This window comes from Chlamydotis macqueenii, chromosome 4 (genome assembly GCF_036417535.1).
Source record: "Chlamydotis macqueenii isolate bChlMac1 chromosome 4, bChlMac1.mat, whole genome shotgun sequence".
Taxonomy (NCBI): Eukaryota; Metazoa; Chordata; class Aves; order Otidiformes; family Otididae; genus Chlamydotis; species Chlamydotis macqueenii.
This window is the reverse complement of record NC_141559.1, coordinates 10619832-10640083: the sequence shown is the minus strand read 5'-3', so window position 1 is coordinate 10640083 and position 20252 is coordinate 10619832. Positions and strand designations below refer to the sequence as shown.

The 20252-nt window shown below is 36.1% G+C and overlaps 1 protein-coding gene across 9 annotated transcripts in view; it reads right to left on the bottom strand.

Annotated features, from left to right (window-relative positions):
• Positions 1-267: 267 nt before the first annotated feature.
• Positions 268-20252, bottom strand: part of PCDH10 (protocadherin 10) — a 33893-nt gene continuing 13908 nt past the window's right edge. The window contains exons 4-8 of one of the 9 annotated variants that reach the window (XR_015258536.1): positions 19625-19930; positions 6536-6631; positions 4506-4580; positions 3280-3326; positions 268-2166 (exon numbers count right to left, since the gene is read on the bottom strand). Coding sequence is in view for 5 of the 9 variants with exons in the window: in XM_086747567.1 (XP_086603693.1) it covers positions 4546-4580; positions 6536-6631; positions 19625-19930 (437 nt within the window). In the remaining 4 variants the exon portion in view is untranslated. The remainder of the gene's footprint in view (positions 2167-3279; positions 3327-4505; positions 4581-6535; positions 6632-19624; positions 19931-20252) is intronic. The other 8 variants (XR_015258537.1, XR_015258538.1, XR_015258539.1 and 5 more) reach the window with 8 other exon arrangements.

Here is a 20252-nt window from a genome sequence, read left to right as displayed (position 1 = left end):
TACATTTTAAAAAGGATCCCATAAAATATTTTGTAGCTATAGCTACTAGCAAATGTGCTAGACGTAACAAGCATATTTTTTTTTTGTTTGGAGTATTAAATTAATAACTTCAGGGCTTGGTCCAGCTGTTTGTACAAAGAGCTCTTGCAAATTGATCAGGAGTCTTGTTTGGATCCATAGCAGGATGGTTTCCATACAGATGACTTATATACTTCTATCTAATAGAAGCTGTCATTATAAACACTAACAACAACAACAAAAAAAACAAAAGGAAGAAATCCAAACTCTATTATGACATAGCAGTGGCTAAATTCAGCTTCTCACACATTGATCCTGTGGCAGCACTGGTGGGGATATCAGGATTTCTATGTAACGGCTCGATCCAAATTCCACTGCAATCAACGAGAGGTTTTCTCTTGCCTTACTCAATATTGAGTCATCGCTAGCAATTTGTTCAAATTTGGCTAGACATTGGTTGATAACACAGTGTTCTCTCATTTGTTTTCAATATTTGACATATTAAGATACAGTGGGGAAAAAACCACAATACAAAAAGAAAAAAAAAAGAAAAAAAACATTTTACTAGATTTTTACATTTAGTAAATGGTACTTAAACTCCATGGACATGAAAGTAATTTTAAACTTTACCTTTGCAAGTTTACCTTTTTCAATATTTCATAGAAAAGAAATGCTCTAAGATACCATTTCAGACCACAGAATTATTACAGAACATAAAGATTATATGCAAGGGCTTAATCCTTTTCCCAACAAAGATGGTAGCCAACACCTTTTTAACTCCAGTGGGAGAAGGGTCAGTTGAGAATGTGCCATGTTCCTAATTTCAAATCTCCTTTGTGATAAAAGAGTCAATAGTTTGGCATATACTTTGCCTCGGTAATTTGAATTCTATCAACAACTATTCCTAGCCACAAGAGAAATATTTTTAGGCAATATATTTGTATAGTTTCACAAAACTATGTCAGAGAGATGTGTGTGTGTTTGTCTGTGTGTGTATGTACCTATGTATGTATGCACACTTATGAGTTTGGGATGATTTTCTTAAAATACTTAACTTCACTTACATTATATCTTACATTGCAAAATGTACAGACACCCAGTGTTCTTTTTAACAACATATACAGGTGAGTTTATAGAGCCTTATAAAAGATTTTGTGATTCCAAATTAAAAACCATAGAAATATAATCAAAATAATGGCGAGTGATTAATACCTCTGATAGTACATAGCGCTCATTCTGGTAATATCGACAGCTGCATCTTTGGCATTGAAAATTCATTACAACTTTTAGACAAAATGTTGTTGCTTACAGCTTTTTTTTTTTTCAAACGAGAAAAACAGGATTGACCAAAATACGAATATTGGGGAAGTACTATTAAAGGTTTATTTTATTTTTGTTTTTAGCAAGGATAGCTTAGGAACCCTGAATTACCTTCTCACTTTAGTGTATGGTGTAGACTGTATGAATCCATTTAAAAATCAACTAAGTTGTACCACATTTTTCGGAAAATTATATATAATATAATATATATATATTTTATATTTATTTAGAAGCTTTGAAATAGTACAGTAAACACTTTGCAACACGGTGTATAAACTACAGAATGTCTTTGATAATCTTGTGGGTCTTCAGATTAACAACATTTTTTTTGACCCACAGGTGAAAAGAACATGACCACAATCTCTCTTGTAAAGTTGGAATAGTCTGGGGAACACTTGATCACACAAAAATAATATAAAACAGTCAAGTTTAAAACAGTGATATTGCATTTATAATGCACATTTCTTTTATCTGTACGATTGGCTTCTTGTGGTGAATATAAACATCTAAAGGGCTCAGTGACATTTTGGAGAGAGAAAGATATATAGTGCTGTAAACAGGCACACACTGATCAGAGAGGCAAGATCAGTTGCCTCTGAAGTTTCTACAGTTCTACACATTTCAACTCATTTCTCAGGCCTGCTGAGAGCAATTAGGTCCTATTGTTGGCCATGATGTCTCCAACAGCACACAAATCCTTCAGTTACACAGAACTGGATGGCCAAGATAATGAAGTTGAAAGTTGATGCTTTTTGTTGGTCGACTTTTGTGCAAATCATGCTGCTTCAGGTAAGTCCTGTAGAAGTGACTAGCATATCCTTTTCCGTGCTGCAGGAAAGAAAGAAAGACACTTCTGAGAGGAAAAAAAAATAATAACCAGTCTCCAACAGTTCTTAGGTTTAGTATTTCTTAGAGTCTAGAGAAACAAGCAAAACTTGTCACAAACTGTCGCTTAAAATTCCCATTGTAGCAAACAGTTTAATGTTGATTCACTTTTCAGAGAAAAGTCTTTTTGAGGCTCGATAGCCTGAAAACCAAACTTCACATGCTGTTTTATTATTCTGTCTAACGTGTCATGGCAAGTATTCCAATGTGCCTATACGGAATCAGTATAAGAACACGGCAAACAGTCAGACTTGCAGGTTCAATATTACTGGAATTTCCAAGCCTATTTTTTTCCTAGTTCAGCTTGTTATTTGAAGCAAGATCTAGAATCCCCCAAAGATTCAGAAGCCGGTTTTCCTTCTCTTGCAAAGTGAACCATTATCCTCATCACCAAATGACCCTTTAGTCTGGTTTGGCAGAGATGAAAAAAAAAATGGTGCATTAGTGCCACAATTCAAATTTCAGCATTTACTGTCAGGCTGGAAATTAACTCGTGTTACACAGATGAAGAAGGTCAACGCATTAGCAAACCCATATCCTAATCCACCAGCTGTGGTAGCTATATTACCTGAAGACACTGGCTATTTTAACTGTAATTGGGAGCAAAGGTAACAAATGATTTGTACTCGCATTCAGGAAGACCCTGGGTTAAATTCTGATCTCAGTCACACATGAAGTTGAGACAAGGAACTAACTCACTTATTATTATTATTATTATCAGCAGCAGCAGCATCATTATTGTTTAGTAAAGCTTGCAATGATAAAATCAGGTTTTACCTTAGCTCCAAATCAACTAAATCCCTACCTGAAATTCAACATATTTCTGTGCATGAAGTGTTAAAACTAAAACAAAAAGGAATCTTAACTTCAGAATGAATCTTTGAATCAAGCCATCCATATGTACATGTTGATGCTTGCATGCTGACACACAAACACATCCAGTCTCCGTTCCATTTAACATAAATATATACATCAGCCATACTTATTCATGGTATATATTCAGTAGTAAATATATGAAATGTATCTACTGTATCACAGGGAAGTCAGGTTACTTACAGGAAAGTGTTAACATGGGTATGGTATGGTCGTCTAATCTAGCCTGCCTATGCCACAGGATGCATGCAGAAAAATGTGAAAAACATTGAGTTATAAGCTATCTATTCAACATACAGACATTTGCCAGACACGTTATTAACATCAAAATGAAAACATCTAATATATTATGTTTTGAATGTTTCACTTCTGTAGCAAATTAGTAGCAGAATTAGAAAGGATTGTTAAAAGCTTCTGCAAGATATTTTTTTACACTGTAGTTATGATTAATGAGATCAGAATCTTTGAGATGTTTTGATGCAGTATACAATCAGACCAAACAAGTTTCTAGATATCTTTTAAAATATCTTTTTAAATATTACATGAAACAATGAATCCAATAACAGTAATAACACTAACAAGACTTATATTTGATCTTCAAAACTTTTTTTTTCCAAAAGTTCACCAATAATTTCAGTTCTCTTGTAAATATGCAAGTACAGTAGTCCAGATTGCTGCCTGCCATCGAGGAACTCATGCTGCAGTACAGACACAGCAGGACTTTCATGGGAGAAAACTGTACAGATGCGCAGCCGGGGCAATTGCTGCTTTCGTGCAGCACTACTGTCCTACTCCTGTCTGACACAGTGCGTTCCTCGGGCTGATGTGGCACTGCACAGCAGAAGCTCTTTACAATATTCTTTGAGGTAATACAGAGATTGAGTTACTGGCTGTGTCTAGTCTTTTGCCATGGAAATTAGTGTGTTTTTTTAATTTTTAAACTTCAGTTAATATGTTTATATTACAAAACAATTGGGCCATTCTACAGCAATAACTAAATATTACACATTAGGGTGCAGAACACCTGCAACTCTCCCCACCTACAAAAATCCTTGTCCCAAATCCTAAAATATCCTCTGCCAACACATAAAATGCATTGGATTTCAAAGTCAACTTTTGTCCTCCATGGGGTTTTCTTTCTGCATTTGCAAGGGAATTTATGTGCAAGCAAATCTCTCCATGTCTATACCAGTTTCTGTCTTTTTACAGATGGGGAATATAAATCAGAGAGGTTAAATGGAAAGGAGGATGGACTTAGCTTAAAACAGAATGCAATGAAAGTTCTGACATCTATTTCTGTCTCTGCGTGTGTACATGCATGTGTGTTCATAAATAAATTTTAATAAGAAACACTGAGCCTCTCTGCATCACAATTTCTCCATCTGTAAAATGGGAATAATATTGCTTACCTATCTCCTAGAGGTGCAGGAAGGTTTAAATCACTATTCTTTATAATCCACTTTGAGATCCAGAAATGGCAAGTGCTATAGAAATGGAAGTATCAGAGTCAGTGTAAGAGCTGGAACAAGAACACCATAACTTCTGGTGCCTAATACCTTCTCTGAAATCACAGCTCTCTTTCATCCCTATTTTATCTCCTGTTCCAAACTCTCAAACTAGTGGTCAGGGAAGCTTCAAGTCTGTGTAAGCATGGGTACTAGCTAGAAAGAGGGTTTTAATAATAAGCAGTTTCATAATTCTCTTAATGTAATTATACTACTTGTACATATATTCTAATAGTGTTTGAGGTGATCAAGATGATTGAAGAATCACAACTATTCCAATTAAAATTATTAGGCTAAACGATTTGTGTTGTACTGACTACTGATCCTTCCCCAAAGGACCTTAACAGAGTGTTACAGTAAGAGTGTTTAATGCATAAAATTTATATGTAATTGCAATAAAAAGTGGAAGTAAAAACCAACAAAAATATATTCAGATTCATTTTTCTTCAGTACACGTTAGTAAGCCTCCCATCCACAGTGAGCTAGTTCTGTGTAGACTGATGCAAGAAGACATATAAAGACATCAGTGGGAGATGCACAGAAAAAGAAATGAAAAACACTAACATATGAAACAAAGAAGAGAAAATAAAAATATGCAATGATTATTTCTAGCTTATAAATCAGAAATGAACGGAAAATACTGTAAAGCCCTAGTCTCTTTAATAAATCTTCCTTTCACCCTGTTGTGAATCATCCTATTGCATCCAAACTTGACGGCAGACTGCTTTACAGCCAGGAATAGTCATACACATTTCCTCTTTTGGCAAAGCCTAGAAGGGATTGCCTGTACTTGGAAGACCTTCAAACTCCCCCCAAAAAAATTCTCCCCTGCTTAGTATTGCTAGCTAGCCTAACTAGGATGGAGAGAAGGCCCACTGCACCCCTCCGCAGCTGGCAACCAAAGCAGCAGCAGAAGACACATCCTGTACCTATTACAACTACTGTCACTTTCGCTCTGTCCTACATTTAGGATCTCCATAAACTCCCACAGCATTACACCTGCTGTAACAGAATGAGTCCTGAGTTCCCTCAAGTGCAACAGTCTAAAGATCCAAATGAACCCCTAGATAACAAAATCTCCAAAGAATATCAAATGCCAGGTGTGCTGCAGCTGTTACAGAAATATCGCTGATCCCCCTTCACTTAGGAGAATGAAAGCACTTGCATCTAAAAATCTCTCTTTTACATCAAAGCAAGCTATGCAACAGGAGAACAAGGGGAAAAGCCAGTATGTAAACTGCCATCTTGCTATTTCAGTAAGTTACCACAATATCCAAGTAACATTTGTCTTCATACAGGCTTTCAGATATGGGCTTCTATGCAAGCACTCAACGCACTACGTTTTTCCTTGCAGGTCCCCTGTAAAAGACGTGTGCCTCACCATGCCACGTTTATGCAGATCAGGTGGTCCCCACACAACGCGGCAACTGATGCAGAGGTTACGGGAGGCTCTAATCTCCTGTATTCCACTCAGAGACAGCCCAGCTATTCAGGCTTTACACTGAATGCCTTTCACTTGTAGTGAACAATAATTTTAAAAGGAGCTAATTACCTTGTATATATTACAGTAATGTTGGTTTTAAATTTGCATTATTAATTTTAACTCTCTTTATATTTTTTACGGTTTGCTTTACAGTCTATACATTAACTGCAGCAGATGAAATATTGCCCTTCAGTAAGTCCCGTTAGCTTTGACAGAGCCAGGAATGGATAATTCTAGTGACAACCAACAGACTGCAAATTCAGCATTCGTGTTTTAACTCAGCCCAAGCGAACAGAGACCAGGACTGAAGCAGTGGTAGAGGTATTCTATATGAAATAACCTGGCTGTGTCAGTCAACCTGGAGCTCTAGTTTAGCTATCAGCAACTATATTTTTGGAAAAAGGTCAACAAGTGAATGGGAATGCAGAGTAAACTACCATAGCTCCCTCACCCTTTGTAGTGGTGTATCCAGGCAAAGGGTGAGACACACGGCTGGGGCTGGGGCTGGGGGATGTAGGATGGGGATTACTCTGCTGCCACCCATGTTCTGTGGATAAAAAAGTATTCCAGTCACTGCAGGTGTCAATTCAGCATCTTTTGCAATCCATAAAGACTTTCTTTTTTCAAATGAGCTATTACTTAAAGAAGTTTTTAAAAGCATCGCTAATAATATTTTATGAAAATTCCACTAATGGCATTATAAAGAGATTGTCTTATCCAGCCCAATAAACTTTGGTACACAAATATGAAAATAATATTTTTCTCATAATATCTTTTCCTCATTAATTAAGAGGAACTTCTTTTTCTTTTCTTTCAAGGCTTTAGTGAAGAGATTTTGTGCTTCAAATCTATGTACTCCGTAAAGCACACTTGGACAAAATAGCTTGCGTTCCAGATGCCCATGTTACATTTTACACAATTAATGTGGTTTTGTCAACTCTGTATTACAGCAAGTAGTTGAAAAAAAGATGATGGAATATACTTACTTTCGTACTTTAGAAAAAAAAAAAAAAAAAGCCCAACTTTCCCCTAATGTCAGTGAGGCAGTTGGCTCTGGTGGCCGTTGTTTGTGTGTTATGTATATGTCTGAAGACTCCTGAAGGCCACCAAGGGAGTTAGGTAAGAATGAGACCGCATTCTGATTGGCCATTTCTGGCATCTGACAAGAGAGGGAAGGCAGGAGAAGCTCCTGCATGTGAACACGTAAGTTGCACCAAGGGAGAATTTGTCCCTAATAAAGACATGGAATTCAGCATGACTGAAATGTTCTTTCTGGGATCTGCAAAACCCAAAATATAAATAGTTTCTAAAATAAACCAACAGCATTTGGACTGACGGGTACAATTACCCAGACTTCATGTGAACAAAAAAAAAATTGAGCATTAGGTCTTCAGGCTGTGAATAAATAAAGTAGACCAAAATGCAAAAGTTTGTAATTGTTGCACTGAGTCTTTTCTGGAAACAGAATTGCTTTTAGCTAAATAAAAAAAACCAAACCCACAGACCATTAAAGTCTTTCCTTCCTCTGAGAATATGTCTTTACTTCTGGAACAAAGACGATTATGCCAAAAAGCTTTTGTATAAAACAAACAATGCAACCACATATACTGTTCTTTCCTTTTGCCTTGCACAAAGTGCATGTATTTCCATGTCTATACTCATTCAAATCAATTCAAGAAACAGGGATTCCCAGCCAAACCAAAATTTGTCAGTGGTGGATAGATAATCTAGAGAACATGACAAACAGCGTTACCTACTCCACGAAAGGGCGGAAAGAGGTTTGTCCTTTGCACTCAAGTACACAAGTGCCGCTTTTCAAATCTGAACATAGTGTTGAATTGTATATCAACAACTTAAACAGTTTGTCACTCTTTTTTGAAAAAAGTTTATTGATGAAATTTCTGACTGACACACATTGCTACTTCTATTAGCGTCATTTCAAGATCTGAAAAGACATACATAAAATATATTTTTGATGTTTGGAATATGTGTTGATAAATATTTTCATATGGCAAGTGGGAAACCTGATACAAATGTTGACACATCATGACAGTCACTAAAATAATGTTTCTCTGCTGTTACGGAGTGCTCTGAGTTTTATATTCTACCTGGATTTAGCTGATCCTCCAGAAAAAAAAAAATAAAAAAAAAAGCATTTCAGTTCTTAAGAGTAAGTATCATGTAAGCACTAGATAAAATTTCTCTCTGTTTAGGACTATCCTCAAGCCTAGGCTTAAGATTAAGTACTGACCTTAATCAACATATGCTTTACATTAAACATACGATTAAGACAGATTTTCTTTTGAATAAAGTCCTGGATTTTATAATGAATATTCTGTGGCACATAAGACACTTTTATGTGTATTTGATTTTCTGTTCTAAATGCTGACAATTTTTTTTTTCTTCACTGCCAGCAACAGCCCAGTGGCGTAGTACATGTCAGATTTGATTTATCTCTGGTTGCCATTATTTACTACAGAAACAATGCTTTTTAGTTACTACAATTCAGCACAGAAAGTGCTAAGCTATATTCTATAATGTACCATAGAAACACCAAAGATACTTTTCCCACAAGATACCGTGAGCAGAAGAAAGCATTTTTGTCTGCCTGTACTATTATAATCACATTATCTACCTGAAAACGCTAAAGATAATACAAGACATCACCATTACATTCAGAGAATCACAGAATATTTAATTTTGCAAAAGTTCTTATAATTACATACTGTATTAAGACCACTTAACTCCTAAATTATTCCTGATGTATGTCAAACTTAGCACAGAGCGTATTCCCTAAGAATATTTCCAAATTCTCCATCAGCAAGTTATTCTAATTGCATACATGTTCTAGAAGCAAATTCACATTCTTCCTGATTCACTGTAAGCTAATTATTTTGGTACTCTCCTTAGAATACCAGCATTGGATTCCTTTCTTTTTTAATAAAAAATGCTTATGTATTTGTATGCAACAATAATGTCTTCTCCTCAATCTTCCTCCATGTGGTTTTGCGTCTTTTTTTTTTTCCAAAATTCACCATTTTATTGCACTCTTCCGAAATCTACAACATACATCTCTTTAAGCTGGCAAGCCTGAAAATGAACATGTCAGTTTGAGAGTTAACCAATGCAGAATACACTAAAGGTTGGCTACAATGTGACTTCAAATTTTCAGAGCCCTGGGGAGAAGAGGAGGGATATGAACCATTCCTCCTAAATTGCTCTAAGTGCCTAAGTTCCCTGTAGAGTCAAGGGAGAGGCAGACGTGTGTAAGTCACCGTTTGGTGGCCTTCAGAGGTGCCTAAATTAATCATGCTGGATTTGGCTTGAAATAATTAAATTTACTTGTTCTGACATGAGGTAACATGCATTACAGTATTACATGGGGCATCACACTGTGTATTCCTATCCAATTTATCTTTGCCATGATTTTTTTTCCACCACCCCTCTTCTCCTAGCAGGGATTAAGTGGCATTAGGATCCAGCAGGTATGTCCTCTCTCTTTTTGTGAACGTTTTATTTTCCATTTCTAAAGCACAGTACTTAGCATTGTTTTTCATGAGCAGCATACACTCACATTCCAGAGAGTCCTTCGCAGGTTACCAAGATCACATACTTCAGTGTATGATATAAACTTCTCGCAATCCTTTCAAAACTTCTCTTATTCAAAAAAACATACTGGCTCAGTTTCTACCCAAGAATGAAATTTGCCCATGACCATTCTTTGTCACTTAAGACTACCACAATGGAATGACTTATATCCACTTTATTAAAATTTCTCAGCCACACTGAGGAATATATGGGGGCCATATAGTGTGATTGTATTCAAGCTGCTTTCAGGAATAGCCCATGTTCTGACGGCCGCACCACGTCCAGGACTTGTTAGGGAAGAAAGCCAGTTGACACAGGCTAAAGTCATGCCAGAGAGGGTAAGGGTACAGACCGTAACATTCCAGTGCTCAGAAGGATCCTGTTGAATTAATTAAAAGCAGTGGAGCCGCATTGGACATCAAGAATATTGCAAGTATAAAGCACACAGCACTTGATCTCAGGTAGAGCAGATAAAAAGTTATTACTGCATCTCATTTGTAAGCAAGAACTGTTTTAGATCTCATTTCCTATCCATACCCACAGCTGTGTGCAGCTACATTCAATTGTCATCTGAATTCCAACTGAGAAGAGATGGATGTCAAATCAAACCACAAATAGGCAACTAAAAAAGTCACAAAGTGACAGAATTTTACTCTGACATAAGATGAATCCACAGTACCGGCAGCTATAAAGTTCCTTATGAATAAAGAAAGGTTGCATTCAAGCAGTTTCATAATGAATCCTTTTCCAGTGCGGAATGCAGCCATGATGCTGGAGGTGAAAAGATAAAAGTCAGAGGACTCAGGTCACTTGCTAAAACAGGAGTCTGTCATCCCTGTGACTTCTTTGGTGAATCTACTCTGCATCCATTTTTTTTCCTTTCTAATCCACATTACGCCTGATAACCTGTGAAAATGTTGTGTAAAATAACATCATTTACACGTATGAAATAGATTCATGTGTATGCAAGAAATGTAGATTTACTCTTGCAACTCATACATGCACACAATTTTCGGGCAGAATTTAGGAAGCAAGTTCTAAAGATTTGCTTTCTCATGTCCACAATATTTTCTTTAACCAATAAAGACCATTATCCTATCAAAAAAAGAAATTAAATTACCTTAGGAGAGTTTGGATTTTCAGTGAATCCACATTGATTACTACCATCGTATTTAGTTCTTCCAACAATCTATTAGGTATTGAAGTTAAAAATTACATTGTAATTATCTGTATCTCCTACTGCCTGCCTTACAAGAAGGTACCAAACACATCATTTTTCACTCTTTTGACTTTGCCATACTATGTTTCTAAAACAAATTAAATAGGATGACAGCTACTTCCCAGTAGCAGTCATCCTACTGCTAGCATGGAACTGTGAATTCTTGGTGGCTAGTGTGCTAAGAGAGCTGTTTACAGGTTTGCCAGCTGAAGAGCAACACCAGTCCCTATAGTCTGCCGGCCCAAACACGATAAACAGATGCAGCTCCATCTCTTACTGGCTATTTGTGCATTCTTCAAATGGCTTTTCCCTATTTTTACTCCTTTGGTCAAGGAGGGGAGAGGAAAAAAAAAAAAAAAAAAAAGGGAAGGGAAGCCCTCAAAAATTAAAGCAGCGGAAAATCACAGTTATCCTGTGTGGTGAAAGAGCCAGAAATAAGAATAATTTCCTCTGCTGTGCAGGCCAGGGAGTTCCTCAGACAGAGGCAAGCAGAGAGGAACAGACTGCTGCGTGTAGACCCAAGATCAGGCACACGTTAAGTTCTCCAGCTCCTGACTGTCACAATAAGGAGGTTTGGACAGTTAAGAATAGCATTTATTCATAATGACTAGAATTTACCTATCAAAAATAAATAACTTCAGTGCTTTTGAAAATTTTAACTGCAAACATTTTGTTGCTTTCCAAAGAGACTCCTGCCCATAAGCAGCTGAATTACTTTTGTCACAGAATTTAAGTTTATAGGACAAGAGGCATTTTGGAATTTTAAACCAACATAACACAGCAATCGCAAAAATCAGTCTTAAAATTTCAAACAATCTTTCTGCTGGTTTTTTTTTTTTTCATATTCCACTAGTAGGTATCTAGAAAATGGTATTTCATTATTTTTAAAAAAATCTCCACAGATGGTATATTCACAGCAGACATAAGCGCTCTCAAAATTGACTTAAATGAATAAATATAGCACTAGTCTGAGTTAGATACACAAGACTTCTATATGTTCCAGGACTTTCACAGCTATTAGAGGAAATGAAACAGTTTAAATTATACATTTTTAAGACAAACTAAAAATATAATTTTCTTTCAAATAGAAGTTACTCAAGTATGTTTAACTTTTGCAATTATTTTCCTGCACTGTAGTTGCGAAAGAGCTCTAGAGTCATTGAAGATAAAAGATGGTATGTAAACCTAATAATGGGTACATTTTTTAATCAGTATTTTGTACAGTACAGGGTACTGTTAATTCTGTCCAAGATCACAGTTACACAGAGATTCAAGCAAATAATACTTAAATACAACAGCTAACACCTGTGCTTTAAAATTAAAAAAGAATGCTCATTTCTTTTTCTTATAGTCATTATTTTAACAAAAATTGATAAAAATAGTGTAATTTATAGGTTTTATTGTGCTACAGCCAAGTTATCCTTTCATATTTATATATTCCTTTCTAATTTTGCTTTCTGAATTATCCATTTCCTTTCTATTATTGCAGCAATACTCTGTAAGCGTTCTTCCCTTTGAGCAATAGCTGCAAGAGAAATACATTCAGATGAAGAATGCAAACCAGTCATGAATGTGAGATAAAAATACCTTTCAGAAGTTATGCAATAATCATTGAACAGTGAATCATCATAAGCGGTTTATTCAAGATCATAGAGTACCTACAATAATGAGTAAAAAATTACATCATCATCTTGCTCTCCTCTTATATTTTAATTAGTATTACCTGCTAAATTTTTATTTCAGGTTTGGGGTTTTTTTTGTAAGCTTTATTTACCTAATAGAGATGATGCATCTGAAGTGGCTAACTTGAGGTGTAAGTGAATAGATCTCTTAGTATTTCAGATACAGCAAAAATGGGAACACTCTATTAGACATTTTAGATAAGGAAAAGTATTAAATTAGGTTTCTTAGAATTATTAGATATTGGCTTTTCAACTCAGCCTCCATTTTTGCTGAGCAATTTTGCATGTACAAAGTCATTCTCATCTGTGCAGAGTATCCTGTCCCAGAGAGAAATTCCCGAATCTAAGTGAAGAGTTCTGCTGTCTGTTACAGGATATCCAGGATATTCAGCTAAGCAGATCAGATTTAAAGTTGAAAGATACAATTGTAACATTCTTTTTGAGCACAAAATTGCACTACTCACAAAGGAATGGCTCTTTTACTTTGCACATATCATTTGTTTACTCATATAAATAAAAATTGCATTTCAATACAACTACTTTTCTTTTTTTTTTTCTCCAATCCAGCCTTACAATGTCTTCTTTCTTCTTACTCCAAGAAGTGTACTACGTACATGCAACTTACTGGTGCTAATTTGTTTCCTTTTACTTCTGTGCACTTTTACTTCATGTGTTAAAATCACAAATTGACTTAAAAAGGGTTAATGAAGGGATCAGACAGCTCACAAGTTTATCTGATTTGTATTAGAAATCAAGTAGGCTACTTTTAAAAGCAAAAATGTTGGACAGGCCTCATTTTTAAAAATTAATCGTGTCCCATTTGAAATAGCTGTTATTTATGTTTATGGAAAGCTAATGCTGTAGCATCTCTCACAGCTGTGACAAAACTACACAAATAATTTCCAGAAATGAGATGCAACTAAACATAAAACCAAACAAAATTCTTCTTCCATCATACTAAATGTGCAAAATTGTAATTTCATTCTTTCTTTTTGGAAACTTTTCCAAAACAGTGAAGACTGCTTGCTTAAAACATCTTCTCACATATTTATGTCAAACATCATCAGAAAATGTTGTTACATATCCTGCCACACAGAAATAGGCCTTTATGATCCTAACTAGATCAAAACATCCCCAAAATATTTACATGCACTTTTTTTATTCCTTTGAAAAATAATCAAAGGATTGTGAGACACTTCTTGTCCTGGTAGAAAGACATGAACATTTTTCTCCTCTAGGTCATTTGTTCTCATCTTATTAAGGGAGATGGATAACGATGGTAAGTTAAACCGCTCTTTGTGCTAGCTCTGCGGTAGATTATTTAAAATAAATTGATGGTCCAATTCCCAAACATTCAACTGTGCAAAGCCTTTTGAAAGCTTTTTAACTTTATTTGTAAACCAATTTGACTGGGATAGGTCAAGTTGCGCAGGTGACGCACATTTTGCAGAATCAGAACCTCAGACTACATCTATACTTTCACATAAACACACGGACTTGTGCTCAGACCCAAGCACAAACTCCCTGACTGTGTAATACCATGGTTTAGTAACCACGCCACACAAATCAAAATAGTTAGCCAAAGAAAGGGTTTTTTTCTCTTTCCAATTCACCTTTCTTAGGTGGCCAGCTCTTTGGGGAAGAGGCTACTGTTTTTAATTCTCTCTGTATGTATATGTCATACCTAACATGATAAAATCCTGATTCATACATAAAATGTGTTGATGGTGGTTGGCAGTAATTACCATAACAATATAGTTCCATCAGTGAAGATGAAGATGCTTCTGTGTATGTAGAAAATATTGTAGAGCTAATTAGGGGGCTACTTTAGAACACAATTATTATTCCAGCATGTCTCCTTCTATAAACACTGATATTCTGTCTATTAAATTGTGCCTTTATGTAGTTTATTTTAACCTGCCTCCAGAGTAGATTCAGCTGTGTCAAAGTCATTTTTCAGAGCAAAATAAGCATTTCTACATAGAAAGTTAAGGTGTTATGGCAATATTTGACTGCTTTTATATATTAAAAAAATCCTAACCTCTTAATAGGAAGGAAAAAAATATTATATTACTAATGTAACTTTAGGAAAGTTCTAAAGTATTATAAAAGAAATGCATATCTAGAATGATCCACTGCTGCAGGAAAGAGAAATATAAACTAAAGCCACTTTAAACACTACTGAGATGGATGTAATGGTGTTATTCCCACTGTTACTATCTCAGGACCTGGTCCAAAGTATTAGAAATAGATCAGAATCAGACTGATCGAGTACTCAGTCTCTGTTAGATATCCTACAGAATCTGGTACAACAGAGTTTGAATCTTGGATTAGGGTTTTTGGTCACCACAATAAAATACTTACAAAAAGAATAGCTAATACAGCCACCACTGAATGAAAGATTAGATAGCAATGGTTAGAGTCTATTTTTAAAATATAGGAACTGTTCAAAACCTACATTTTCCTTTCCTCAGCAGTGTTATTTCACTTGTTTTATTTTCTCCAGCCAAGTTCAGAATCTCTTTCATGTTTTCTGAACACTCAAGTCATTATGAAAATTTCTTAACTGTTTGCAGAAAGGCAGTGTTCAAATCACATGGATGAATAAGAAGAAACAAAAAATTACGCAATAAGAGAACATGCAAGTTAGAAGAAACCTAGAGTCACTCTATGAGAGAACAGTTTTCAAAACCCCTACAATTTATTGATCCCATCACAATATTTTAACTTGTATTCATGATAAATACTTAAAACACATGTAAAAATATATTCTTAAAAATATATTACTTGAGTATAAAGAGATGTACTTTCGGTATATTCTGCTCAGAATAATATAGAGAATATGTATGGTTATGTGGAAATTGGTGTATGAATAAGCCCAATGGCTTAGACCAGTAATGTGAAAATTTGATAATGAGACATAAAAAAAAACGTTTCAAGTATAAGGATTTATATCTTTTTCTACACCATAATTTGTAATATAGCTGCTGCTGTTTTCGTTTGCCCATGCAACGGCCTAAACCTCAAACAACAAAGAGGCAAACACCCAAATCCCCACTATTAAGCCTTTGGTTTCAATCATACCCCATAATCATAAGTTTGACAGATTACTGTATTGTTTGTGTCAAATGTGTATGATCCTATCAGTTCATGACCTGGTTGCTCTTCAATTGTTTTGCTGCCTTGCTGCTCTCTTGTTATTGAGAACGGCAAACGAGAGCGCCCCGCTTACCCCTGTTCTCGAGGAGTCTCCTGTTTACTTCATGTACCTATCACAGCCCGTCTAAATTAATTAGCGCTAAGCTTTTGATATGATTTTGCATAGCAATATTTTCAGTATTTTTGCCATTACGCTATGTATTTCTATGGAATGAATAGACTGGCTAGAGCCAGTAGTGACATGTTCTGTGCAAGAGTTTTGTAATACTTTTTTAGGATTAGTCAATGCAATTCCTTTTTACAACCTGGCATTTTATTTCCTTCTTGCTGGCTTTGTACATCAGAGGACATTTTTCAGGGAATTATTTCATGGTCTCATTTCTCAAGAAGACTTCAAATTTCTCACGATAACATATATCACCTTCCTTATTTATCTTTTCTAAGGTTCTGCACCGAACGTACCCATTGGAACACAGCACAGGAATCATGGAGCAGAGACAGACTTGAGGAGATACACTCATGGCACAGTGAAAGCTCCACGTAGAGCCACCAGTTTACACATGTAGCTGTTGCGCTAACGGCACAGCTTAAGCGAGTAAGTTCGCTCAGCTATTCCACCGTCTGACACTGCTCTGGAGCTTGCCATTCCAGGGCAAGCAAGGTCAGGAGCAGACTGGGTTTTCTGGACCATGCTTCACTGCACGATGTGGGCATATGTGGTCTATAAGACTTGATTGATCTAAACCATTTTATGTCATCTGCAAATACTGCCCCTTTTTTTCTAATTTCCATTTCTAGATAATTAATTTTTTAAACTCCATAGATCTCCACACAGACCCCTGGGAAATTCTGCTTCTGCTAAAATGTTCCATTTACTCTTACTTTTTTTTCTCTTGGGCACAGAGAATCTGGTAATGCTTTGCCCCGTGACAACACTTGCTTACTTTAGTACCTTCTTCTACTACAGAAGCTATGCTAAAGGGTTTTTTTTTTTTGACAGTTCAAATATACTATATTGATTAATTCTCACCCACTCTATCAAAATTCTAATAGATTGACCATCTTTCTGTGCAATTTTCCTGGACAGATGCCAGCTACCTTGCTCCTAAAACCCTCAAGTTACAATTTTATGTCTTATGCTAAGGTTTCTCACTGGTCTCTAATTTACAAGATTTTCTAGTACCTTTTTAAATGATAAACACAACTTCTGACATTCTTTGGTTACTAACTTTTGTTAGAAACTGAAAATTGAAGAAAGACATAGTCCACTGACTTCTTTCTATTTGTTTTAGTCAATTTTTCAACATCATCCTCTTTCATGACTGAGTCTTGCACATTTATTTAAACAGTTACCTGGGATGGGTGGCTTCCTAAAATATGCCTTTCTCTGTCCCTTCTCTGGTAAATACAAACACAGTTGAGAATCTCTGCAACGTCCTTGTCCTCACTAACTGCAGCTCAGGAGACCCACCAATTCTCTCCTAGCTTACTACACCTGGCACATTAAAAACTGTCTATATTTATTTGCATGTCTTTGGCTATTTGCTCTAAGAAGTCTCTCTTATCTCCACCAATTACTATCCTGAAGTCTACCTGCTGGAACTTATGCTCTTTTCTGATAATTTTACTTAAGAATATATCTTTTTTTTTTAAGAGATCTTTTTAGTTCAAATAGCTTTTGTATTCTGCAATATACTTTTTCTTCTTTCCTACTGGTTTTTCATATGGTCATTTGCTGCAACTTCTTATACAGCATTTTTTCTGAATATGAGGGTTCTGTTTCATAAATTTTAATCACTTCTTTAAAAAAAAATAGTTCTACTAACAAACTGGTTCTGATATGATCTTCTTTGTTAAGAAGTTGAATTTCATTTTACTACAATCACAATTACCCAGTGGCTCAACTAAAATTCCTTCCTGAATCAACTTCCTCTATGCATTCCTCTTGCCTTAGTCACTGAATACGTTATTAATAATCAATTACTCATTGCTACAACCATAGTGCTCACTTTCTTTTCTTTGCTCCTATTATTTGCTACACAATTATAATCTAAAATTTTACTAAAGAAAATATTAAATAAGGGAAAAGAAAACAAAGAAATATTACTCTTGTTTTGCAGCAGTTTAGCCTTGAGGTTCAAAGAAAAAAAAGCAAAACTAAATTTGGATTCTCAAGTGTGGATTACATAATACCACTCATTTACATTGTTTATTTCTGACATTTTATCTCCAATTTTTTATGCCCTTATACCATAAAACTGCAAAATGTAGAGCGATGTCTAGTTGTGAACACATTGTTCAACAAGACTACTTATGTTAGCTGAACACGGTTTAAAATCCCTAAACTATCAATAAAAGAAATACTTGTCATTTGAAATAAAACTCCCAGGCCTAGAGCAAAACAGAACAGAGCCACCATTGAGGTGTCAGCAGATGCACTCATCATTGCAGCGCACGTATTGCCTCGGAACCCTGTTGTGATTAGACTATCAGCGCTACAAAATTCAAATTTTTAACTGAAGTGATAGAGATGAAATTAGTACTGCTAGATTACAGCTTAGTACTAAAGAACGTTTCTTAGAGGCAAAAGATGGAAGATCGATTAGGGAAAGACAGAGCGATGAGTCATTAGGTCATAGCTAAGTGAAATTTCACACTGGTCTTTAGAGTATGACCGGATGATTGACACCTGGCATTTCAGCCTACACAAAATAAGCTGATTCTCTCAGGACAGGTTTTTTAGGAATGGCTTTCCCATATCAGAATTGGTATCCAAATTTAGAAGCTTTCAGTAAAACAAACCTAAAGAGCGAAGTGGTAAAAAGACCTCTCTGAAGACTGAAATACCTGGACAGCTAATTAAGAACGGAGAACTGAGCTGCCTGTGCTGAAAATGAGCTGTAGCAAAGATCTTCACATTCCAGGACTGCCAGTGCAGCACCTTTCAGAAAAACTAAATGCTTTATTTAAAATAAATAAATAAATAAGTGTCATTCAGTGAGGATTTTATTTTCTCACCCTTGATCTGCTGGCCTAAAAGACTTTTGTTGCTTTAAAAAGGGCCAGTATTGCAATGTTAATACCTTTGGCTTATTTGGATGAGATAAACATCATAAACTCTTGAAGTCAAGGAGATTACAGTCTCTAATAAAATACAGAAGGCTTCTAAATAAAATGAAAAGACATATTAGATCAAAGCATTACTCAAGGGTTCTACAACTGGCTTAGACTCCAAAAGGAATTACGAAGGTCTTTTTGAGATCTATCACACTCTTTCATGCCACCCAACCACAGTCAAAAGGTGACCAAGGGAAGAGGCAAGATTTTGGAACAAGACAGAAGGCACGGAGGAGCACTGACAAGTCAATACGACGTATGCTGAAAGATGATCAGACCGAAGGCAAAAAGTTTTGTCTTCATCCTTCCACACCCTTAATGTTGACTAAGTAAATAGTTACTTCAAAAAAATGCACATATTGCTTATTCACAAGATACTGCTCAGTCACAAAATGAAGCTCCTAGGACAGTTCTCTCGACTTAATTTTACTCTTACAAAATGTTAGCCTGGCAATGTCAATGTTTAATCCCATCTATCCAAGGAAACCGAAAAATAATCCAGCATCAGAAAACAAAACTGAGCAACTCCCCCACTAATATCAGCTGATACTTTAGTTGTTGACAATCATGTCACACTAAAAACAATCAAGGTTTTGTCTTTTTTAAAAAGCACTGAACAGTGCCTTCTTCAGTGGTGCCTGAATCCAAGAGAAGCCATTTTTCCCCACTGCTCCTAAAATTGTGTCTGTATTATTCCTACCATGAATAGCAGAAAGAGCTAATTTTTATTCCCGCAAAGGGACCACTTTCATACAGCTTTTTGAATAGTACTTACTCAAATATGGTGGTTTGTAAGGCGCTCGTGTATTAGACAGCAGTCCATCCAACTCCTTCCTCTCCAGAGTGTTGTGAAGGGCCTTCTCTTTGCCGAAGGTGGAGAAGGACCTTTCTGCCCCCGGCTGGGCTTCTGGTGTTTCAAACACTTCAGTGTCTGGAACAGAGTCCATGCCAGGTACGTGCAGATTGCTGCGGTAATCTGCAGCTTGGCGTCCATCAGATGGAACAAAGGAAGGCATCCAGCACCGATCTGAGTGGCCCAGTGCTTTACATTCCTCCGTGCAATTGGAGAAGAGATCCATGCCTGCAAGCATGAGAGAAAAAGAAACTGCAGATACAAGCTTCAGCATCATGAACAGCTGCTGACAGATAGGAAAGGCTGTGCCGAGAAAAGAGAGAAGTGGGAAGAGAAATGTCCTAAGAACTTCTTCCACTACTTTCATCTCCTCAACAACAACAAAAAAATCTGATTGTCCACTCTTCAGAAGTGGACAATCTTCAAAAACACCACTCAATGAGTGTAATTAAATGCCAGAACGTCACACACACACACAAAAATACCACAAGAAGAAGGGTATTGGAGGTTCTGTCTCACAAAATCACTTGCAGATCTCACTGTTCAGAAC